Source organism: Triticum aestivum, chromosome 5A (genome assembly GCF_018294505.1).
Source record: "Triticum aestivum cultivar Chinese Spring chromosome 5A, IWGSC CS RefSeq v2.1, whole genome shotgun sequence".
NCBI classification, from domain to species: Eukaryota; Viridiplantae; Streptophyta; class Magnoliopsida; order Poales; family Poaceae; genus Triticum; species Triticum aestivum.
Window position 1 is genome coordinate 43,225,171 of NC_057806.1, and position 25,844 is coordinate 43,251,014.

At 45.6% G+C, this 25,844-nt stretch overlaps 3 protein-coding genes and 1 long non-coding RNA gene across 4 annotated transcripts; 3 read left to right on the forward strand and 1 right to left on the reverse strand.

Annotated features, from left to right (window-relative positions):
• The first annotated feature begins 2,425 nt into the window (after positions 1-2,425).
• On the forward strand, positions 2,426-3,412 carry LOC123101194 (acidic endochitinase-like). Its single transcript, XM_044522758.1, has one exon. It carries the CDS (start codon positions 2,426-2,428, stop codon positions 3,410-3,412), a length of 987 nt encoding a protein of 328 aa, XP_044378693.1.
• A 333-nt stretch (positions 3,413-3,745) lies between these two features.
• LOC123101195 (LEAF RUST 10 DISEASE-RESISTANCE LOCUS RECEPTOR-LIKE PROTEIN KINASE-like 2.4) lies at positions 3,746-6,634 on the forward strand. Its single transcript, XM_044522759.1, has 2 exons — positions 3,746-3,941; positions 5,577-6,634. Exons 1-2 carry the CDS (start codon positions 3,746-3,748, stop codon positions 6,632-6,634), a joined length of 1,254 nt encoding a protein of 417 aa, XP_044378694.1.
• Positions 6,635-16,525: 9,891 nt separating this feature from the next.
• LOC123102204 (uncharacterized) lies at positions 16,526-21,743 on the reverse strand. The gene is made up of 3 exons (XR_006448806.1): positions 21,105-21,743; positions 19,590-19,640; positions 16,526-19,468 (listed from the first exon to the last, which is right to left on the reverse strand). It is a non-coding gene; the product is annotated as an uncharacterized lncRNA (long non-coding RNA).
• Positions 21,744-21,765: 22 nt separating this feature from the next.
• LOC123102203 (E3 ubiquitin-protein ligase RNF181 homolog) lies at positions 21,766-22,646 on the forward strand. Its single transcript, XM_044523508.1, has one exon. It carries the CDS (start codon positions 21,941-21,943, stop codon positions 22,427-22,429), a length of 489 nt encoding a protein of 162 aa, XP_044379443.1. The 5' UTR covers positions 21,766-21,940; the 3' UTR covers positions 22,430-22,646.
• Positions 22,647-25,844: the final 3,198 nt, after the last annotated feature.

Consider the following 25,844-nt stretch of genomic DNA (forward strand, 5'->3'; position numbering starts at 1 on the left):
TGCCACTGGGCGATCTCAGGGAGGGAGTGAGGCGCTTTAGAGCAACTCCAACACGGCGATCTATTTTGTTCACGTGTGATCGTTTGGATAGGCGCGGAAACAAAAATTGATCTAACACGCCGATTCAAACGAATGCACATCCGCTTTTCGTTCGCCTGCCGATTCATTTCTGACCTAATTTTAAGCCTCATTTTCGTAGGCGTGGACACAAAACGAACATGCGCGGTGCCCGCCTACTCCTCCCTTTGGCCTGCTAGTCGGTGGCACATTGGCCATCATCTTTTGTTCCAACAGCAAACTCTTGCCCGCCTCCTTCGTCGTCGCCCATTTTTTCGGTGCCTTGCACGCTGACGGTGCCACCTCCCACATTGCCGTCACCTCCCACGTCGCCGCCGGGGCTCCAAAAGCTTCCCACCCCCACCTCCCCGACACAGCCACGACCAGGAAGCTGCCTTGCCGTCCAGCCAGCTCCTTCGTCCTGACACTGGCATGCTTGTCGGACGCCGGCACACGCTCGTCGGACGCCGCCACGGCAGCCAGCTGGTCCGAGGGCTGCACGACTCCCTTTGCCGGCCAGCTTCTTCGTCGACGCCCGCAAATTGTTCGACAGTTTGCCAAGGTACAAAATGGACTCTGCTGACAAGTTCTTTTTCCATAATTTCCTTTGCGACTCCGACGATTCCTCGTCCGATGATGAGGAGGAGATCTTGGCTGCCGTGTTGGTCCATCACCACCTCAATAGCCAACGGCCGTTCTTCCGTGGCTCCATTCTGGGGCACCTTCCCGCATTGAATTGCAACCGAAAGAGCGGGCATTTCCTTCTTTGGAAGGACTATTTTGACACAACGAACCCGCTGTTCAAATATCAAAAATTCCGGCGCCGTTTCCGTATGAGTAGGCATCTTTTCAACCGTATTAGAGAGGGGGTGGTTGGATACGATGATTATTTCGAGTGCAAAAGAGGATGCCCTTGGAAAGCTTGACTTCTCTTATCAGAAATGCACTGCAGCCGTCCGAATGCTTACATACGGAGTGTCCAGTGATCTCATTGACGTGTACGTCTATATAAACAAGTCTACATGCCTAGACTCCATGTGCAAGTTCTGCAAGGCTGTGATTGTTGTGTTTGGCCCTGAGTACTTGAGAGAGACGACTCCTCAAGATACAACCCGCTTGTTGGCGATGAGTGCCAGCAGGGGCTTCCCAGGGATGCTTGCAGCATAGACCGCATGCACCGGGAGTGAAAGAATTGCCCTTCTGCTCGGCAAGGGCAGTATAAGGGCCATGTCAGGGCTTGCACTGTCATAATTGAGGCCGTGGCATCACATGATCACTGGATCTGGCACTCTTTCTTCGATATGGCCGGATCGCACAATGATATCAACGTGTTTCAACGCTCGCTGGTGTTTGCAAGGCTTGCCGAATGCGACAACCAACCAGTGAATGTTACCATCAATGACCACGACTACGACAAAGGATACTACCTAGGTGACGGTATCTATCCTCAGTGGACCACCATTGCGAAGACAATCCCCAACCCTTTCGGAGAGAAGAGAAAAAGATTTTCCCAAGAGCAAGAGAGTGCTAGGAAGGACGTCGAGCGTGCCTTTGGTGTTTTGCAATCTTGATGGGGCATTGTTCGGTATCCTGTTAGGACTTGGAGCACGAAGAAGCTGTGGGAGGTGATGACTATTTGTGTGATCATGCACAACATGATAGTAGAAGATGAGCGTCCGGAATGTATCTACGATCAAGGGTTTTAGTTTCAGAGGTTGAATGTTGTGCCTGAGCATGGAGGAGCAGCAACGTTTGAACAGTTCATCCAATTTCATCATGAAATGCATGATTTAAAAACTCACATGCAGCTGCAAAATGATTTAGTCGGGCATATGTGGGCTCATGTTGACAACCAATAGATGTATCCTTTTTATTTGGTTTGTAAAACTATGTGAGAACAATTTAATTTATATTCGGGCTTGTAAAACTATGTTTTATATTTGGTTGTGAAAACTATGCTCTCATATGAAACTATATATTTGCTTGTGAAATATGCAAAGTGTTCATTCAAAATAGAGGCTAGCTGGCCACGTCGACAAATATGGGTTGACGTGTAGACGCACTACCAACTCAAATAAAAAAAGAACATACATCAAGCAAGCGGTCAACCCATACGGATAAAAACGGACAAATGCTTGGAGTTGCTCTATTAGGTTTACTTTTATCGGCCGGCCGCCCAGATGGACTGTATTGTATAGAGGCGCTCGCTTGTTGTGTAGAATAGAGCCATCACCCGCCCAGACAAAATATAATCTTGACCGTTGGCCATCAAAACAGCGCGAGCAAAAAAGGCAGAAACGCGTACGGCACCAATAGTAGATTATTAGCAAATGAAGTGGATCGAGCCGCCGGTGCTTAGATCTCTGCCATGGCTCCCAGCTGCTGCAAGCTTCTTTGCGCCTCCTCCCGGCTGCTCTTTGCAGTGTCTCTCCTCGCCGTTGCCACCCACGCCGCACGCCCAAATCCCGTCAGAATCGCCGTCTACTGGGGCCAGGGCGGCGGGGAGAGCACCCTCAACGAGACATGCAGCACGGGCCTCTACAGCCATGTGAACATCGCCTTCCTCTCCGAGTTCGGCGGCGGCCGAGCCCCGGTCCTCAATCTTGCCGGGCACTGCGATCCCACCTCCGGTGGCTGCGCCGCTCTAGCCGCGGACATCGCGTCCTGCCAGTCCCAAGGCGTGAAGGTGCTTCTCAGCATCGGCGGCGGAATAGGCTCCTACGGTCTCTCCAATGAAACCGATGCGCAGAACCTGGCCGCATACCTCTGGAACAACTTCCTCGGCGGAAGCCCCAGCTCCAGCCCGCTCGGCGGCGCCAAGCTGGACGGCATCGACTTTTCCATCGCCACTGGCAGGGACGACTACTACGACGAACTCGCCAAGAACTTGAAGACGATGTACAACTCTTCGGACCTAGCAAGGGCAGGCAACAAGACGCACATGCTCACCGCCGCGCCGCAGTGCCCGTACCCAGACAAGTTCCTCGCCCCGGCGCTCAAGACAGGGCTGTTCGACCACGTGTGGGTGCAGTTCTACAACAACCCGCCGTGCGACTACGCCAGCGGCACCCTGCAGAGCGCGTGGAACACGTGGACGGCGGCGCTGCCGTCGGCGTCCGTGTTCCTTGGACTGCCGGCGTCGCCCGATGACGCGGCTAGAGGGTACATAGACGTGGAGACACTCGCGTCGCAGGTGCTCCCGATGGCGAGGAGCGCGGCCAACTACGGCGGGGTTATGCTGTGGAGCCGCCGCCACGACGAGCGAACCGGATACAGTGCTAAGTTACAGGACATAGCGAACAACACCGTCGGTACGCAACGATCTTGCACTTTTCTAGTATTTGGAATGGCATGAGATATACGTATATTGCCAATCACAATAGCAATTATGTTAGTTGTTGAATGCACGTACTAGCTATATTTCTTCAATTCCTTCCCACCAATTTGCAGGGGGCGGGCCAGTTGGATCACCACTGCCACCGGTACCACCGGCACCACCAGTAATAATTGAACGGGGAACTGGTGGCTCATCGTCCAACAGGATCAGAACATGTAAGAGAATTCACGCTTATATTCCACTTAAGCCTAGTGCCCCCCTTAAATCTCTGTCGGCTAGGGTTCCACGGCGAGGGTTCTGATACAACACCATTATTGCATGTGGCCATGGGCTTGGGTGGTAAGACCACCGATGAAGGCCGGTGACAGGGACGCCGACGAGCGCCATTACCTTGATGAAGGCATCAAAGATGTTGTTCTCTCCCCCAAATATTGCTCCAAGGGAACTCCTAGGTTTGAGTTCCGCCGGGAAAAAAAAGATGATGTGTCTATGTTGCCGTACCCTCTTGGGGGCATCATTTTGGACATGGTTTGGGCTGGAGTGCCATGTTCGTTGTAGTTTGGGCTGCAACCGCCGCTTCCTTGTCTCTATGGTGCCCTCATTAATTTGGGGTGTCTGAATTATGGAGGCGGTGTGTGTGTGTGGTGGTTAGGGGCATTCCATTGAGGGGATGTTGGCTGGCAGATGGTCGCGACCAAGGCGGTATAGTGACGGCTAGCGGTGTATTGTTTGGGGGGTTGTCCATGCCAGGATTTACCTGACATACAATTGGGACGAATGCAGGGGATCGCCTAAGCATCTCCAATGTGGGATTTCGGCGATACTATTCTCTCTTGCCAGTTGATATACAAGCAATGTCGCACATGCATTGAGGGATGTTCTTCGCTCTGCAAACGGCTCTTAGAGGTTGGGATGCTTCTGTGGTGTGCATGGTTTTCAATTGGTGTGGTTGTGTCAATGTTTAGATCATGTACACCTGCATCATCCTTCTTGAGTCTCCTTTCCCCCCTTAATTTCCTCCATCTAGGCATAGTTTTCGTATTATATGACTTTGTTCTGTGTTGACCTGATCCTTTGTGTCTATGTGGTTGTGTACAACCTAGTCATGCAGAGGTCGGACGTGTGTGTGCTCATTTTATTTGTATCTTCTTAATGCTACATTATGAATCTACAAAATGACCCACTTATAAAAAGAAATAAGTTCTAGATTGGTGTATATACTGACGTAAAGTAACATGAAAACAAAGTTAATACTCCCTCCATTCCATAATGTAGTGCGTATAAATTTTCTTGGAAAGTCAAAACTCACTAATTTTGTCCAAGTTTGTGGAGAAAAATATTTACATCCACAATGCCAAATATATATCATTAGTTTCATCATCAGACGTAGTTTCATATTTTATATATTTGACATGGTAGATATAAGTAGTTTTCATTATAAACTTGGTCAAAATTTGCAAAGTTTGACTTTCCAAAAAATCTATACGCACTATATTATGAAACAAAGGGAGTATTATTTAGCAACTAATGGACTAATAACCCCACAAATAAGTGATGGTATCTTGCAAGTACTGACCTTTTTTTATCAAATACATGTCAACCTAGAATATAGTTTCAAAGTTCTCACCTTGAGGTAGACAAAGGTGAAAGCCTATTGCAAATGTGATTATCCATTGGCAAATAAAACTTGTTTAGTTGTAGGATCCAAGAGAATCTCGTTCAGAATTCATAAATGTAATTTGGGTCGTTTGTTATAACTCCTGACCGATTGTTGGCTTTGCTAGTTCAATGTTGGGCTCTTCACGTGTCTTCGTTCTAAAAAAAATGCATGTTTGCCACGATCAAGGGATATAGTATGCCAAATGTATATGGATGTCTATGATTGCAAATAATTCACCTCCGTGGTTGAATCATTCTTTGAACATTTCCTTTTTGACAAGGACTGACCATACCTAGAATACTCCCTCCGAATCAAAATATAAGATGCTTTTTAGGCTAATTTAGCCTAAAAGGGTCTTATATTTTGGTACAGAGAGAGTATTTTACATGGTCAACCATACCCTTGATGAATGTATGGCTAAGTGCGAATACAGCACGTTACTAACAACTGTAATAACTCCAATCTTCATCGCTTAAAAAATCTTATATGTAGTACTTATTTCGATTCGTGCTGTCTTTTCAGATGTAATAGTCGGCAGCTCAAGTCTAGCTGGCGTATGTCTATTTCTCCCCATATTCTTTCTGTGGAAGAAATACTACGGCAATTTCCCCTGCCAATGGAGGTCAAAGAACACACCAAGGATTGAATCGTTCCTCCAAAAGCAAGGAAATTCACACCCTAAAAGATATACTTATCCGGAAGTGAGAAGGATGACCAGCTCTTTTGCTCACAAGCTTGGCCAAGGTGGCTTTGGAGCTGTCTACAGGGGCAAACTCCCTGATGGCCGTGAGATAGCAGTGAAGATGCTCAAGGACACCCAGGGTGATGGGGAGGAATTCATGAATGAGGTTGCTAGCATTAGTAGAACCTCTCATGTCAATGTTGTCACCCTCTTAGGGTTCTGCTTGCAAGGTTCAAAACGAGCTCTCATCTACGAGTATATGACCAATGGCTCACTTGAGAGGTACACTTTTGGCAGCAACTCTGCTCATGATCCGAACACCCTAAGCTGGGAAAGACTCTTTGACATTGTTCGTGGCATTGCTCGAGGCCTCGAGTACCTTCATCTCGGGTGTAACACTCGCATCATACATTTCGATATCAAGCCTCAAAACATTCTGCTGGATAGAGACTTCTGTCCAAAGATATCTGATTTTGGGTTAGCAAAACTGTGCCGGCAGAAGGATAGTAAAATCTCTATATGTGGAGCAAGAGGAACTGTAGGGTATATAGCACCAGAAGTGTTCTCAAGACAATATGGAGCAGTGAGCAGTAAGTCGGACGTCTACGGTTACGGGATGGTGGTTCTTGAGATGGTTGGAGCAAGGAAACAAACCAGTGTTAGTACGGAAAATAGCACCAGGTATTTTCCTGAGTGGATATACGACAACTTGGATGAGTTCTGTGGCACCGCCGGCGAGATTACCAGTAACGGTGCCACGGAGCTGGTGAGGAAGATGACTCTCATTGGGCTATGGTGCATACAGTTCACACCCACAAATCGGCCAGCTATGAGCGAAGTCCTTGACATGTTGGAAAGCAATATCGAGGACTTGTGTCTTCCACCAAAAGCATGTTGATGTAAAACCAGAGTGGTATAAATTTGAAACTCCTGACTGATTCAATTTCAAACAGAAGGAACGACAGTGGTACCGTACGTACAATAGACTCATTTTCACATCCATGCATGGTTGAGGCGGTACGGTATTTGACCATTTTGATTGTTTGCAATGCTAATTTAACAACTGCAATCCAAAAAAATTCAATTCTCATAGAATCTTGCTCCTCTAGCATCTGTGCGAGACGATTTCACTATGCTGTGTGCTATCATGTACATTTTCAAATTGGGAATAAGCATATTTTATCAATGTACCATAGAGAACACAAAATGGTCGCCTTCACCCATTATTAAGGCTATGTTTGTAGCACAGTTTTTATGAAGTTTTCAGATAATACAGTGGGTTTTTCAGAGACCAAGGTTTTGAATATTTTGATGTGTTTGGAGCCAATAAAAACTGTAGTTGTATAAACTTTGGTATTGCTGAAACCGTGCTTTTTTTGCTACATTTGAAAAAGTAGTCCTGATCTCCGTTTTCTAAATAGAACGAGAGCAAACTTTGGTAAGAGAGCTATTCACGTTGCTATCTAGGTCGAGATAAGAAAATATGTGTTCGCTGCCTCTGATTTCTCCTCTGGAGATAAGAATATAAATGAGTTGTGAACGAGTATGGGAGGGGGGGGGGGGGGGGGGCTCGGGTGAGCCACCACACCCGACCAACATCCCTCGGTGTCATGCGCGCTGGCGGAGCATGAATGTTGGGACGGCGGTCCTAGGGGTGCTCGGCGGTGGCTATACCGCCACGGCTGTGGGGGCTGCGTGGTGGCCAGCTGTGGCACCCGTTCACGACAGATCTGGGACACCCTTGCCCAGATATGTTTGTGTTGCGGGTGGTGGCCGCTCGCGCGCTCGCTGGTGGCCCTAGATGACATGGTTTTGCATCGAGGGTGGCTCTCTCCGACGACATTGGGTTGGAGTAGGCCGGTGGCGCGGTAGGCTTGGCATGTCTAGGTGAGGCTCAGACTTGTTGTGGGCGGTGTAGACCGTCGATTCCTTCCAGTCGTTGGCGTGTGCGGCGATGGGTGCCTGGTGGGTGGCCAAGAAAATTAGCATCACAGTTGTTAAATTACCATTGCAAGCAATCAAATTATGAAATACCACCTCAAACATGCATGTGAATTGAGTCTATTGTACTGCCATTGTTTCCTTATGTTTGAACTAAAGGACGCCAATCCCCAGCGGAACGCCGGCTGGGGGCATGGCAGTTTCACGTCTATTGGGTTGTGGGTGGGTTGACATTTTACAAAAGAGGTAAATATATCACTGGTGTTTGAACTTGCCATGAATGTGCGCTTTGGTGCTTGAACTTGTAAAATACATTGAACTGGTTCCATAACTTGGCATGGACGTGCATATACGGTTCAAATCTTGCTTTTATACGGCCATGACACTGACAAGGCACTCCAGGATGTAAGGGACAAGGCATGTGGCCTTTTTTGCGAAAAAACCCCTAGAATAATTTTTTCCTTACAAAAAGACCCTTAGAGAGAAACTGATAAACTGAAAAAAAATTAATCTATTATAATAAAAACTGGTCCAAGGTTTGAACCACACGCGCATATCTACACTTTATAAACATAAAGCTGAACAACATACTTAAAAAGTTATTCCAGCAATATAGTGCCATTGCTTTGAACCTGCAACTAGGGGCTATATAGCAGCCGCACATACCATTATAACCGATGACATAGAATGGTAAAATGATAAATTTAGGTTTATAACATAACCAGCCCGTGTAGATAAAATGGACCACTTTGTGGATCAGTTTTCAATGGGTTTGTTCTTTTTCATTTTATTTAAAAAAATACATAAATTATTATCATGTTACAAACAATATACTTATATTTAAAACAAATTACGTTAAAAAGTTCATATAATTTGATAAAATACCTATGCAGTAATTTAAAAGAAATACTGAAATTACGTATTAAGAATATAATTAATAATTTGAATGTTTGCCTTTTAATAAAATATTAACGTAATTTTAGAAACGTTCATATATTTAAATAAATTCTCATATAATTTTAAAAATTCAAATTTTTAATAAACTATTTGTGTAGTATATCAATGTGTTCATGCCTTAACAAAAAATGGTTTTGTTTTAAAAATTTATATAGTATATATGTTTGTCTGTTTTCTTAAAAAATAATACAAGCCTAGTGCGCCATTAGACTGCGGATCCTCACATGAATAATACTTGAATCATATAAACATTTCAGTCATTCATAAATATTTTCAATTTTATGAATATGTTTTAAAATAACACGTGAATTATTTTTAAAATGACATGAAGTTTTTTTACATTATTTTATACAGTCATAAAGAGTACTTGTACTTTTGATACATGACAACTCATTGGTTGGAGTGGCATCCATGTTCCGATGTTCGGGTCATAGATCTGGTGCTATATCTGCTGGATTATTAAATTACTTTATTTATTTTGTTCAGCCAAATGTTTATAAAGATTATAAATCATTAAATATCAGCAAATGTGAAGTTGTCCAGTGGCTAGCTGCATGCACTCGACTGGTACGTCGCTTGTTCGATCCAGCGCACCAGTTTTAATTTTTTATTTGTATTATACTCCCAATTTTTATTTTATAATTTGTTAGTTTCTCCCTGAGGGCTTTATTGTAAGAAAATAATTTCAGGGGTTTTCCAAAAAAACCAGGCCACACACCCTTGTCACTGACAGCGGGCCCCATGGCATGTTGGTGCGCCTCCTCAACTTCGTGGATGTATACAAACGCCATTTGAACTGTATATGCACGTTCATGCCAAGTTATAGAACCAGTTCAATGTATTTTGCAAGTTGAGACACTAAAGTGCACATCCATGACAAGTTCATGCACCATTGTTGTATTTACCTTAAAAAATAATCTGTCAAACGTTCGTCGCTATCAAATCACGACGAACGCCCCCATAACCATTAGATATGCATACGATGATTAAAGTTTTTTTAAAACGCAATTTAAACAAACTGCTATGGAAGTTCTGTAAAGAGGTAAATACTTTAATCGTCGGATGCATGTCTAATTCAGTTTGTTTAGATTGCGTTTTAAAAAAAAACTGTAATCGTCGGATGCATATCTAATGGTTCTGGGGGCGTTCGTCATGATTTGATACCGACGAACGTTTGCCGGATTATTTTTTTGAAAACTCACGGAGGTGCGGCGCAGATTGGCGGGGAGTGGCGCGACGCGGAGGCGCGGCAGATTGCATAATGCGGCTTTCGTTAGTATGCTATATGGAAATCGTGCAGCAAATCATCGTACATGCTGACATACATCACTTTCCATCGAAAACAAAACGCAGTTTAGCTTCCGAGTTTGGAACCGAAGGGTCTGACATGGCATGGAATTTGCAGGCGACACGATGCCGACGCCGGCGGGCGAGGCTTGCCTGCTCCGCGAAAATGCTTCCATCCGTGCTTCGTCGTACGTGACGCTCATCCAATAATCGCACGCTGCTGCCCTCTTTTTCGATTAAAAACCCCCAGCAATTAAACAAAACCGGTCGGCCGCGTCTTTTAATTAAACCGTCCGCTCTAAGACTTTTTCCAGCCATCGTAATTAACGCAACAGAATAGAGATTTGGAGGGAAATAAATCACTCTTGCACGCCAAAACATTGGCGGTGAACTTTTTCCGTACACAGTTACTCCAAACAGACCACATCATACACCTCCATCAAATCTATCTACAAACATAGATCCAACAGAGGGATACGAGGAACTTGATGGCGTCTTCACCAATTCTTGCCGGGACCAATGAGGAATCAGATCCCCCAAATGTAAGCTATGTCGTTCCATTGCGTTCTTCCCTCTCTCTGATCCAATGTCTTCTCCTAGTTCTGCAATTTACGGATTTATGGCTTTCAGGTTTTTGTGATTGTTGTCACTGGTAGGGCATAGCAAAATAAACCTAGACAACAGAAGCGAATATTTCGTACTCCCTGTGCGTAATATCCAGTTAACAATATGTCTTACACAGATTACACAATACAAAGTTGTATTACTGATGGGTATATATAAATGAAAACTGACAGTGATGCTGGACATATGTAATGGCTCAATGGGAAAAGACATATAAGAGAAATGTAATGGCTCAAGGGGCAAAGACATACCTCTGATTAGTTGGGAATGCCTACTCCTTTTCATTCCACCGTGAAATCAAAATAAATAGACATAGCAAGGTTATTTGTTGATTTACAACACGGATATGTTTCTTCTCCTTTTCCTTGTATTTGAACCAATTGCTAAAGTGACTACTAATTTAAACAGGGATTCGAAGAAACTACAGCTAGCAATGCAACAGAGCAAATTGAAAAAGGGGTGCCAAAGCTTGGCATGCGGTTTTTATCTGAAGAAGAAGCTTATTCCTTCTATAACAAGTATGCTTATTCCATGGGTTTTAGCATCCGAAGAGGCAATCAACATAAAGTAAAAAATTATAGTACAATACAACAACGAACATTCACATGTTCTCGTCAAGGTATGGACTAGTTCTAACTTGTTCTGGTCATATGCATTTTTAGATGGGACTAAGAAAATTACTTGAACTAATAGGAGTTCGTGCGGAAGATAAAAGAGAGGAGAAATTAAGTTATAGTAGGCCTGAGACACGATGTGGTTGTGATGCACGTATGAAGATAAGTCTTAATAATGGGATTTATTATGTATACGAATTTAAGGAAGCCCACAACCATAGTCTTGCTACTGGAAATATGTCGCAATACTTAAGATCACACAGGAAAGTAACTGAAGCTCAACTAGCCAATGCCGAGGTCGCAAAGTCAGTGGGCATTTCAAATAAAGCAACTATTGATCTAATGACGAAAGAGGCATGTGGACCTGAAAACCTTGGATTTATAAGCACAGACATGAAAAATCGTTTGTACTCAAAGAGAACACTAAAAGCAAAGGTGGGTGACACTGGTGGAGTGTTAGAATATATGGAGAAGAAGGTTTCAGAAGATGTCAAGTTTTTTTATTCAATTCAAGTTGATGAGGATGATTTGATAACTAATATATTTTGGACGGACTCCAAAATGGTCTCAGACTATGCATTATTTGGTGATGTCTTATGTTTTGACACCATATACAGGAAACTAGACGATGGGCGTCCGTTTGGTATAATTGTTGGTGTAAATAATCACAAGAAAACAATTGTGTTTGGTGCTGCACTTCTCTATGCTGAAACGGCAGAAAGTTTTGCTTGACTTTTTAGAACATTTTTAACAGTAATGTCTGGAAAGCATCCACATACAATTCTGACTGACGAAGATGCGGCAATGGCTAAGGCGATCCGTTCAGTCCTGCCTCACTCTCACCATAGACTTTGTGTGTGGCATATGAATCAAAATGCTATCAAACATCTTGGTGGAGTTGTTACAGATTACAAGAAGTTCAATGCTGATTTTCAGCATTGTATCTATGATATTGAGGGAGGAAGATGAATTTATAAGTGCATGGAATGAAATGCTTGACAAGTATGGACTCCGGGACAATGCATGGCTCCAAAGGTTATTTGAGAAAAGGGAGCATTGGGCCCTAGTATATGGCAGGAATACTTTCTCTGCACACATGAGCAGTAACCAAAGGAGTGAAAGCATGAACAACGAACTAAAACATTACATTAGTTCTAAGTATGACATGCTTACTTTTTTTGAGCATTTCGAACGTCTAGTTGCAGATAAAAGATTTGAAGAGGTGAGATGTGACTTCAAAGCAACACAAAGTACTCCTAAGCTGAAGGCAGAAAGCTATATGTTAAGGCAAGCATCAACTATATATACTGTGACGCCCTCGATTCAATCGTACACTAATCATACACGCAAATGTGTACGATCAAGATCAAGGACTCACGGGAAGATATCACAACACAACTCTAGACACAAATTAAAATAATACAAGCTTTATATTACAAGCCAGGGGCCTCGAGGGCTCGAATACATCAGCTTGAATACAAACGAGTCAGCGGAAGCAACAATATCTGAGTACAGACATGAGTTAAACAAGTTTGCCTTAAGAAGGCTAGCACAAAAGCAACATCGGTCGAAAAGGCAAGGCCTCCTGCCTGGGAGCCTCCTAACTACTCTTGGTCGTCGGCGTCCGTCACGTGGTAGGTGGCACCCTCGGGGTAGCAGCAGTCGTCAAAGGTGGCAGCTGGCTCCTGGACTCCACCATCTGGTTGCAACAACCAGAAAGAAGAAAGAAGGGGGGAAAGGGGAAGCAAAGCAACCGTGAGTACTCATCCAAAGTACTCGCAAGCAAGGATCTACACTACATATGCAACATTATCAACGGAAGGCTGTATATGTGGACTGGGCTGCAGAAATGCCAGAATAGGGAGAAGGTCTAGTCCTATCGAAGACTAGCATCTACTGGAAACCACCATCTTGCAGCAAACAAGAGGGAGTAGAGTAGCATAAGGTAAAGTAGTAGTAGTGTTATCAACCTCGGCCAGAGATCCTTTCTCGACTCCCTGCGAGAAAGCAATCCCAGAGCCATACTATCCAATTATCATCTCAATCAAATCCTCATCACCATCCAGTTCTCATCACAAGTATCCAGTTCTAGTTGTATCGATCGGGATACAACTCCAAGTGTCCGTTACCGTAGGACAGGCTATGCATAGATTAGTTCTTCCCTGCAGGGGTGCACCAACTTACCCACCACGCTCGATTGACTCCGGCCGGACACACTTTCCAGGGTCATGCCCGGCCTCGGCCAAACAATACACCGCAACCCGACCTAGGCTTAATAGAGAGGCCAGCACGCCGGACTAAACCTATGCCCCCAGGGGTCATGGGCCATCTCCCCGGAAACTCCTGCATGTTGCGTACGCGGCCGGTGAGCAGACCTAGCTACCTCCCTAAAAAGGCAGGAACTTACCAGTCCAACCCGGCGCGCGCCGCTCCGTCGCTGACGTCTATTAAGCTTTGGCTGATGTATACGACGCAGAACGCCCATACTATGCCCACGTGATGGTTAGTGCTATCAGGCCAGAGGCCCCTCGGATCAAATATCCAAATCGTAGTGGATTAGGAACGCGCGGTAACAAGCAGAGCCTCACGAAAGAGGTGACCCCGTTGCCCCGTCTCGAGGACTTGCGGCAAGGGCTAAGAATGCCCGGCCACGCCTCGTAATTATCTCACGGGCACCTTCCAGGTCAACCCGTCTCCACATCACTTTCCAAGTAACAGTTGTAAAGTCCAAGTATCCGTGTGTCCAAACATCAAGAGGAAAACCCAAGGAATCACCCCCGGTGGGTTCCACTCAATGTAATCATCAAGGTGAACGTAGAGGAATCACCCTCGAGGTTCACACTTGAGGGGTTGCACGACAGAGTCGTATCGGAAGTGGTTAAAGAGGAAATCACCCTCGATGACCACGATCGAATAGCTACACTACAGGTTAACATCAGAAGTGCTGTAGAGGTCTCACCCTCGGCACTCGATAGTAACCCAGTAGTGTCGAGCAACTAAGGGGAAAGTGATGTGCGTTGCCGGGGCCTGGTCTTCAATCCCGTTGATCGGGTCTTCAAGGATGAAGCAGGGGCAACAAGGACAAGGTGGGGGGTCACTGATGGATCACTAACCAACCTATACTAAGCAGATTAGGATAAGCAGGTAAGGTACAATAACAGGTACAAAAGCAGGCTATGCATCAGAATAGGAGCATACAATAACAGTAGCAAAATCTAATGCAAGCATGAGAGAATGGAATGGGCGATATCGGAATGATCAAAAAGGGGGGGCTTGCCTGGTTGATCTGGCAAGGAGGGGTCGTTGTCGACGACGTAGTCGATCACCGGGGCATCAGCGGCCTCGGGGGCTACCGGAGAGAAGAGGGGGAAGAAACAGTAAATACATAGCAAACAGAGGTAACACTAAGCATGACATGACGATACGTAGCACTAAGCGTGTTCTAACGCGGTCCTAGACGTTATAGGTGAAGGGGGAAATCAACCGGGAAGGTGTTCCCGGTTCCGGACCTGTGTCAGACAGATGACCGGAGGGGGAAAGTTCCATGTTCAGCATGCTAGGGGCATGTGACAGATGAACGGACCGCGTATTCGGATTCGTTGGATTTTTCTGAGCAACTTTCATATAGAAAACATTTTCATCCGAGTTACGGTTTATTTTCTATGATTATTCAAAGATTAAAGCATTTTCTGGAATTATTTAAAATAATAGAAAAGAAATATGATGTCAGCATGACGTATGAGTGACTTCAGCAGTCAACTGTCCGGTTGACTGGTCAAACTGACATGGGGACCCCCCTGTCATAGACAGTGGGTTGAACAGAGCTCAAACTAATCTAAATTTAGTTAGTAAAACTACTGGGCCCACCTGTCAGTGTCTAGTTAACTAAACTAATTAGTTTTAATTATTAAAATGTTTTAATTAGAGGATTAAGAAGTGGGACCCGTACGTCAGTGGCACTGAGCGCCCAGTCAGCATAGTTGACCACGGTCAACGTGGTCAACTGGGTCCAGAGGCCCACAGGCAGCGACCCAGAGGCGGGCCCTGCCGGTGCCAGGTCAGCGCCCGCGCCGGAGCAACGCCGGCGAGGCCATCCGCGGCGGCCGAACGCCGGAGATGGCCGGAATCGCGCTACAGCGCATCACTTGGCACGCGGTTAGGTTCTTTCAAACGGGCTCTCGCCCGCGCATCGATCTGTCGCGGCGGTTTGGCCGAAAACGGCCGGAGACGGCGATGGCTAGCGGCGGAGCGGACGCCAGAGTTCGGCCGTTGGTGGCTACGGTGACGCAGGGCAAGTCAGGCGATGCGGGGAGCGGCGTTGTGCTCCTACGAGCTCCAGGAGCCCGGTTACGAGCTCGGGCGCGAGCTCGGGCCACGGTGGCCACGACGGTGAGGTGATCTGCGGCGGTGAGCTCACGGCAACGGCGATGAGCTAGCTAGGGAGAGACACGCGGTGCAAGGAGAAGAATGGAGGGAGGGAGGAGCTCACCGAGCGGCTACGAAAAGCCTGCGACAGCTTAGGAGCGCAGGGTTCACCGGAGACGACGAAGATTGCCGGCGACAGAGGCGGAAGGGGGTGGAGGAGAGCGGCCACTACAGGGCCTCCCAGCTCCCGATGAGGGTCGAGGACGACGGAGCGGAGGACGGCGCTCCTTCTAGCCACCAGCATGATCGAGGGGGGAGCCGGGGACCGCGAGATCGACGGAGGGCGACGGCGAAGTGCTCGGGCAAGGAGAGGGAAGAGCGGCGAGCGCGTGAGGGAGAATCTGGCGGGGATAGGGAGAGGCGGAGGTGGGAGTGGGGAGCTGACGAGGCCAGGAGGCTCGGCCTTATCCCCTCGGCGCGAGCAGCGGGGTGGCGAGGTGGTCGGGCGGCGACCGCGCGGGCGCGTGCCTCGGTCGGGTGAACAGGGGAAGGGGACGACCGCGGGGAGGAGTGGGCTGGGCTGTGCACTGTAGCAATGGGCTACAAGTGCACAGTAGTAGCTAGGCCCTTTTCTATTTCCTTTTTATTTAGAGAGAGAAAGGGAATTATTTGGCCAACTATTTCACTTAGCAAACATTTGGGAGGTGTCCCATTAAATCCCTGGTGATCATAGGCATTGCCACAATTATTTTGGAGACCAGAAGAATTCATTTGTTTTTTTTTTAAAGGATAGCATTTAAAAATGCTGAATTGGTGCTGTTATAATTGCTAATGTTCATCTTTGCACCAAAGTGATGTTGTGTTCCTTAACAAATAATTGTTATGGAATTTTTGACAAATGATGAACATTTTTCCGGCAACTTTTGATCAACTTCAAACTTCACTTGAATTTGAATTGACTGGAATTTCAAATGGGATATTGGACAAAGATGATTAAGCACTGTTTGGATAAATGGTTAGCTTAATCACAGAGGGTTACTGTAGCATGACACTGGGGGTGTTACATATACTCCACCAATATTCAAGATGTTTCAGGAACAAGTGCTTCGGACCTTAAACTATGATACATTCCTTTGTGATGACAGTGACACCGAGGAGAAGGTTTACAAAGTAAAATTTCCTGGTACAGAGCGTGATCATGTTGTTAAATTTTTTCCAAAAGAAGAAAAGGTCAATTGCAGTTGCAAGAAGTTTAAATTTGCTGGAATTCTTTGCTCTCATTCCTTGAAGGTACTTGACATTAATAATATCAAGCACATCCCTCAACAGTACATCTTGAAAAGATGGACAATTGATGCAAAAGTTTTGGATATAACAAGCAACTGCAACCTGCATGAAGACCGCAAAACAATACTGACAAAACGCTATAAAGAGTTGTGCAGAATGTTTATCCAAATAGCTGCTGAGCCGCAGAGTCTGAAGAGTCATACTTGATGGCTGCTAATTATGCAGAGAAATTAGCAGAAGAGGTGGAGAAATGTCTAAAACATAGATCTGATCCAGATACAGGTAACTCTGTTTGTTCACAAGGTATGTACATTCAGTTTTATGCTCTCATCAAGCTTAAATTTATATTTACTTTTATAGTTGCAGACTCAAACAATATCACGACTACAAGTTCAGAACAAAATGAGAGGCCTACCAAGCCAAAAGGAATGAAGGTCAAGGAGAAGACGGCTCGAGGATCAAACAGACATCCAGATATATGTAACTCCCTTGGCACAAGGTCTGTAAGTTTAGTTTTATGATCTCATCAAACTAACCTATGTTTGCTTTTATAGTTACAGACCCGAACATTAACTCGTCTACAGGTTCAGAACAAAATGAGGGATTTGCCAATCCAACAGGTAACAAGGTTAAAAAGAAGACTGTTCGAGGGTCAAGTAGACCCACTAATATGGGTGTGTAGTTTTATAATGTTATCAAACTTGAATTTTATTTAAATATATATTTGCAGAACGAAACATTAACTCATGTACAAGTTCAAAACAAAATAAGGGGCTTGCTAAGCCAAAAGGTATCAAGTTGAAGGAGAAGACTATTCAAGGAGCAAGTAGACCTATTGGTGGCTTAGAGAAAGCAAAATCAAAGAGGAAAAGGAAAGTAGATAATCCTGTAGCACTACAACCTCATGGCAGCTCAATGGTATAAATAAATTCACACTTGATCTGACATAAAAACTTAAGTTATACAAGATTTATCACACCATGTTTTATAGGGTCATTCGGAGGTTTTTACGAATCAAATGCCTGCATATCTACCACAGTACAACCCAATCCTAAATCCTATGGCGATGTATGGACAAGACCAAAGATTGCCAGCTGAATTGCAACATTACAATAGCTTAATGGTATAAGCTACCTACACTCAGATTTCAGTTTTATCATTTTAAAGATTTATGGACACTAACCTTTGGTACTACTACTCACAGGGTAATTTGGGAGTTCCGACAAATCACGTGTATACCTATTCAGAACAATGCAACTCAGCTCTGGATGCCTCGCTATTGCCGTCTCTTGTTACGATGAGAAGACACCCAGCTCCAAATGTCTCGTTGCAACCAACTGTTGGTACAATGAGAGGACACCCAACTCTGAATGCCTCGCTGCAGTCGTCCATTGGTACGATGAACCAAGCTCCAAATGCATCACTGCAGCCATCCGTTGGTACGATGACAGGACACCTAACTCCGAATGCCTCACTACAGCACCCCATTAGGGTCAGTTCTTTTGGGCGATTCTACTAGAATCGCCCCCCTCCCCAGCTTCTCGTAGAATCACCATTCCATATGTTTTTTTACAATCCTAGCTAATTAGACCTTAACTAGATAGGATTGTAAAAAAAGTATGGGGTGGCGATTCTAGGAGAAGCTGCAGAGGGGGGCGATTCTGGGAGAATCGCCGAAAAGAACTGGCCCTTAGTATGATGATAAGACACCCAGCATCAAATGCCCCACTGTAGCCATCCGTTGGTACAATGACAGGTCAAAATCAAGTCTTCTTCCAACAACAAAAGCCAACTTAATCTGTCATCGTTATCAGAGACTCATGTTTTTTTTTCTACTTCACTATAAACTTGTAATATATTATTGGATTTATGGGGAGTCTGTGCATATCGATCGAATGCACTACTTAATTAAGTGAGACCAATGCATACTTGCTGTCCAAAAGCATAGATTTAAGAAGGCGTATGTATATTAGTTCATTGACATGCGTAGCTTAATCAAGTCAGACCAAAAGCACAGTTCTTGTCCAAAAGCATAGTTGCTTGCATCTCACCGACCTCACACGGACAAAAATAGCATTTGGTTCAGAAATTAGAAGAACAGCGGTCATATACTTGAGTAATTGGACGACGTACCTTCAACCACGGCAAGTCTTCGCAGCCATGTTATGATACGTGCTGGACGAAGCTCAGTAGCTGAGGCGCGACAAACGGGACAAACAGGGCCACGAAGATAACCGCCGAGAAGGAACGGCGCGCAGCTCGCCGACGAGCGCCGCACCCGGTGACAGGAGGCTGCGACCTCAGGAATGGCGCGCAGATCGACAACGAGCGAAGCGCCGGGCGACGGAGGCTGCGGCCTCACGAACGGCGCGCAGCTCGCCGACGAGCGCCGCGCCGGGCGACGGAGGGTGCGGCCTCAGGAACGGCGCGCAGCTTGCTTACGAGCGCCGCGCGGGGCGAGGGACGTCGTGGCCGCAGGGTTGGTGCGCAGTTCGCTCACGAGCGCCGCGTTAGGACGAGCACGGAGCAAACCCTCCTGCTCTGACAAGCAAGCAGATCAACATCGCGGTGTTCGCCGGCCATGGAGGAGCTACTTCTTTGCCTGTGGGGAAAGTGAGTGGATAAGAGAGGAGACGAAACGAGCGGCTGGTCTTTTCCTGCGTTTAATTAAGAGACACGGTCATTAAAAGACATGGCCGACCGATTTTGTTTAATTGCTGAGATTTTTAATAGAAAAAGAGGGCATCAGCGTGCCATCGTTGGATGAGCGCCACCTACCACGAAGCACGGATGGGAGCATTTTCGGGGAGCAGGCAAACCTCGCCAATCCTAAGTTATACAAGTTGATCAGACACGGTCAAACTTGGATTTTATTTAAATATATATTTGCAGAACGAAACATTAACTCATGTACAAGTTCAAAACAAAATAAGGGGCTTGCTAAGCCAAAAGGTATCAAGTTGAAGGAGAAGACTATTCAAGGAGCAAGTAGACCTATTGGTGGCTTAGAGAAAGCAAAATCAAAGAGGAAAAGGAAAGTAGATAATCCTAGCACTACAACCTCATGGCAGCTCAATGGTATAAATAAATTCACACTTGATCTGACATAAAAACTTAAGTTATACAAGATTTATCACACCATGTTTTATAGGGTCGTTCGGAGGTTTTTACGAATCAAATGCCTGCATATCTACCACAGTACAACCCAATCCTAAATCCTATGGCGATGTATGGACAAGACCAAAGATTGCCAGCTGAATTGCAACATTACAATAGCTTAATGGTATAAGCTACCTACACTCAGATTTCAGTTTTATCATTTTAAAGATTTATGGACACTAACCTTTGGTACTACTACTCACAGGGTAATTTGGGAGTTCCGACAAATCACGTGTATACCTATTCAGAACAATGCAACTCAGCTCTGGATGCCTCACTATTGTCGTCTCTTGTTACGATGAGAAGACACCCAGCTCCAAATGTCTCGTTGCAACCAACTGTTGGTACAATGAGAGGACACCCAACTCTGAATGCCTCGCTGCAGTCGTCCATTGGTACGATGAACCAAGCTCCAAATGCATCACTGCAGCCATCCGTTGGTACGATGACAGGACACCTAACTCCGAATGCCTCACTACAGCACCCCATTAGGGTCAGTTCTTTTGGGCGATTCTACTAGAATCGCCCCCCTCCCCAGCTTCTCGTAGAATCACCATTCCATATGTTTTTTTACAATCCTAGCTAATTAGACCTTAACTAGATAGGATTGTAAAAAAAGTATGGGGTGGCGATTCTAGGAGAAGCTGCAGAGGGGGGCGATTCTGGGAGAATCGCCGAAAAGAACTGGCCCTTAGTATGATGATAAGACACCCAGCATCAAATGCCCCACTGTAGCCATCCGTTGGTACAATGACAGGTCAAAATCAAGTCTTCTTCCAACAACAAAAGCCAACTTAATCTGTCATCGTTATCAGAGACTCATGTTTTTTTTTCTACTTCACTATAAACTTGTAATATATTATTGGATTTATGGGGAGTCTGTGCATATCGATCGAATGCACTACTTAATTAAGTGAGACCAATGCATACTTGCTGTCCAAAAGCATAGATTTAAGAAGGCGTATGTATATTAGTTCATTGACATGCGTAGCTTAATCAAGTCAGACCAAAAGCACAGTTCTTGTCCAAAAGCATAGTTGCTTGCATCTCACCGACCTCACACGGACAAAAATAGCATTTGGTTCAGAAATTAGAAGAACAGCGGTCATATACTTGAGTAATTGGACGACGTACCTTCAACCACGGCAAGTCTTCGCAGCCATGTTATGATACGTGCTGGACGAAGCTCAGTAGCTGAGGCGCGACAAACGGGACAAACAGGGCCACGAAGATAACCGCCGAGAAGGAACGGCGCGCAGCTCGCCGACGAGCGCCGCACCCGGTGACAGGAGGCTGCGACCTCAGGAATGGCGCGCAGATCGACAACGAGCGAAGCGCCGGGCGACGGAGGCTGCGGCCTCACGAACGGCGCGCAGCTCGCCGACGAGCGCCGCGCCGGGCGACGGAGGGTGCGGCCTCAGGAACGGCGCGCAGCTTGCTTACGAGCGCCGCGCGGGGCGAGGGACGTCGTGGCCGCAGGGTTGGTGCGCAGTTCGCTCACGAGCGCCGCGTTAGGACGAGCACGGAGCAAACCCTCCTGCTCTGACAAGCAAGCAGATCAACATCGCGGTGTTCGCCGGCCATGGAGGAGCTACTTCTTTGCCTGTGGGGAAAGTGAGTGGATAAGAGAGGAGACGAAACGAGCGGCTGGTCTTTTCCTGCGTTTAATTAAGAGACACGGTCATTAAAAGACATGGCCGACCGATTTTGTTTAATTGCTGAGATTTTTAATAGAAAAAGAGGGCATCAGCGTGCCATCGTTGGATGAGCGCCACCTACCACGAAGCACGGATGGGAGCATTTTCGGGGAGCAGGCAAACCTCGCCCCGAGTCGGAAAGGATATCGCCTCAGCGTTCGCGTGAATCTACAAGTATCCACCTCGCCCCAGCGTTCATCATCAGAAATAAATCTCCATCTCGCGATTGCGCTGGTCGCCTGAGCAGCATCGAACTAAGTCCGGCCGGCACCAATGGACGTGGAGCGCGCCACCGGCACGGCGGTGTTTTGGACGCCGCACTCATTTTACGACCCGAGGCGGCCGGAGCCCGTGGCCGTGGGTGCGCCAGCACCCAATCCTTTCGAGTGGCCGCCGCGGCGGCGGAGGCCGGCCCGGCGGGTGCCGTTCAGTTGGCGGACGTACGATCCCGATCCGCCGGTCGTCGTCCCTGGAGCGGCGCCGCCGTACAGGAACGGCGGCTTCGGCGCCGTCCCGGCGTCGGAGAAGGCCATCGCTGGCCTGCCCAGGACCACGGCCGGCGAGGCGAGGGAGAAGGGCTGCTCCGTGTGCATGGAGGCCTTCGAGGAGGAGGACATACTGAGGAGGCTGCACTGCTCCCACGCGTTCCACGAGGAGTGCATCTCCGTGTGGCTCGGCGTCAGCCACCTATGCCCGCTCTGCCGCTTCGCGCTGCGTACACAGGGCCAGGAGGACGAGGAGGAGCGTACGGGCCGCCAGTAGATGGCTGGCCTGCTATCTGAGGATTCAGAATTCAAAATCCGATCATCTGTAGTTTTTGTAACCTTTCGTTTTTCTTCTTCATTATCATCTTGCTTATCGTGTAATCTAGGGACTTCTAGTTCGCGCGGGGGTCGAAAGATAGCCTACTATCGCGCACCCCTCATGCCACCCGCGAGCGCTTTGAGCCAACCCATGTTTGGGTTTCAAACAAAAATCAAATTCCAAAAATTGTTCATGAATTCAAAAAATATTTATGAGTTTGGAAAATCTTTACGGATTCAAGAAAGTTCTCGAAATTTTAAAAGTTTCTGGATTCAAAAAATGTCAGTGATTACAAAAAAATGTCCGCGATTCTTTTTTCTTTGTGAATTTCAAAAACGTCGCAAATTCACAAAATGTTCACGAATTCAATAAAGGTCCGAGGATTCAATAAATGTTCATCAAAACAAGAATTAGAAAATATTCATGATTTTTGCAAAAACAATCACGATTTGGAAAATATATTTGTGAATTCAAAAATTGTTCACGAATTGCAAATAATTGTTCAGGAATAAAAAATCACGGGTTAAAGAAATATTGACAAATTAAAGAAATGTTGTTACATTTTAATAAATGTTCACGAATTATTTTTAAAAGAAAATAAGATAAAATGCAAAAGGAAATGAAAGACCAAAAATAAAATAAAGAAAATACAAGAAGAAAAAACTAAGAAAGAAGAAAGAAAAAGGAAAAAACGATTCACCCATATAGAGGTCGGGCGCGCAAGAGGGTATATGATACGTCAGTACTCAGGGATCTACCCAATAAATAGGAGAGCAACTAATTGAAGAGCGCTCCTTCGGGAGCCTTCCAAAGTGTGCCAGCTTGTCCTGTTGAAATTTGAGCGTGTTCATTGTCAATACTGGGTATTTTGGCACTGTCAATACTATGCCATGTTCGTCATATCTAGTCGCTCGATGGTGCAGTAACGTTGGTTAGTTCTACATGCCCACATTCATTTTGCAGTACAACAAGCTTGTGTGGTCGCCCCATCCGGCCCAAACTATAAACGTCCATTTATGATGGGACCAAAAGCGTCGACAGATCTTTTTCATAAAGGTTCTGTATTTGTCAACTAGAGTTGTGATTATTTTATGCCTCTACAAACTTTGTGGCGTTCTTCAGATGTGCCTCGATAACATTTCGGAGGCAGTTACCGAGACGCCATAAAATGGTTTTGGACGCGATCTTCAGATGCCACAAAAATGTTTTTGAAGGCAATTTGAAAAACGCCACAAAAATGTTTCCAGGCGGTTAAACCAAAATCACACAGAATGAGGGAGTACCTTGCTTTGATATCAATTGAAAGTGCGTTATATCGACTAGAGGAGGGGTGAATAAGCGATTTTTAAGAAATTCTTCACTGAGGAATTTGCCGGTGAGGAAATTCCTTGGCAAAGAACTACTAGCAGCAGAATAAGTACTCAAAATTAACATAACAGAATACAAGCATAGTCATCATGATGAAATGAAGACAGGCACAGAGTACAGGAAGCGTAAGCACAGGATAACACAGGATGAAGACAAACAGACTGAAGAAATTGAACTGAGGAAATTGAGAAAGTCTTCAGTCAAATTCTTCAAACACAGATATGAACAAACACACAACACAATTATGAGAAAATGAAAGACTTGAGGGAATAGAAACAGTAAGCTTGGTGAAGACAATGATTTGGTAGACCAGTTCCAACTGCTGTCTCAGTTGTACGTCTGGTTGGAGCGGCTGAGTATTTAAACTCGAGGATACACAGTCCCGGACACCCAGTCAAGAACACTTAGTCCAAGACACCCAGTCCTCACCGTATTCTCCTTAAACTAAGGTCACACAGACCTCGTCCAATCACTCGTGGTAAGTCTTCAGGCGACTTCCAAACCTCTACAAACTCGGTCACTCGGTGATCCACAATTCCTCTTGGATGCTCTAGACCATGACGTCTAACCGTCTGGAAGAAGCACAGTCTTTAAAGGTAACAAGCGTCGGATCCACGCAGGATCAATCTCTTCAGTGATGCTCAATCACTTGGGGTTTGTAGGTGTTTAGGTTTTGGGTTTTTCCTCACTTGATGATTTTCACTCAAAGTCCTCAGAGGATGGGCTGCTCTCAAATGACAAGTGTCAGTTTCTCTCGGAGCAGCCAACCAGCTAGTGGTTGTAGGGGTCGGCTATTTATAGTCTAGGGAGCAGCCCGACATGATAAGGCATAAATGCCCTTCAATGATATGACCGTTAGGTGGATAGATATTTTGGGATAGCTGACGCATAGCACAACAACGGTCGGAATTTTGAGTAGCAAAATCCTCAGGCCTATCATGTTCCTCACTGTGTAGGCAATCCGCACTGGCGAATTCCTAACTCCTCAGTCAGGACAAATTACTCAGAGACCAGAAGAACTTCGTCTCTGTCACTGAATAAATTGACTGAACTGTATGAGATTTCCAATGGCTTCACTCGAAGGGATTGGTAGGTATAGGATTTTGAGTTGAGCATCACATGAAAATTTTTCCTTAGTATTTCCTCGACCCCCTTTAACAGTATGGTGTTTCCTATGACTCAAGAAAGAGAAAAAACAAAACTATGAAAACGAAAGTCTTTAAGCTTCATATTCCTCGAGTGAATGCCAAGTCTTCACGGACACACCAATTTCTTCACTTTCAAAGTCTTCGTGAAAGTCTTCAGAAATACCAAAATCTTCAGTTGAAGATATTCATTTTTAGGGGTCGACTTTTCCTGTAAATATCAAACTCCTCATAGACTTATAGACCCGTGTACACTCACAAACGCATTAGTCCCTTAACCTATAAGTATTCAATACACCAAAATTACTAAGGGGCACTAGATGCACTTACAATCTCCCTCCTTTTTGGCGATTCATGACAATATATGTTAAGTTTTCAACGGAGATAAACATATGAAGTGTAACTACTGATATTGAGGAATTTGATTGCAAGATATAGAAGAACTCCCCCTGAAGATGTGCATAGTAAGGAATTTGCTTTTGAAGCAATGCACACTTGAAGAGTTGAATCATGGAGATCTCCCCCTATATCTTGTAATTCATACACTAGTAGACCCGCTTGAAGACTAACTCATATTTCTCCCCCTTTGTCATCGAATGACCAAAGGGATCAAAAATGAGGACTAACGCCCCTAAAGATAATCATGTTGATGAAGGAGCGCCAGCGTTGTTGGGGTCGTTGGTTGATGTAGGGCCTGCCGCAGTGTCGTCCAAATCTTCATGTTCATCAGTGTCGCGCGATGAAGAATATGAGCTGGCCACCAGAGAAGGAACCTTGACCTTCTTGAATTTCTTCGGTGGAGGTGCAGACCAGTCAAAATCTTCTTTGAGACCCATGTGCTTCAGATGTTCTTCACCATA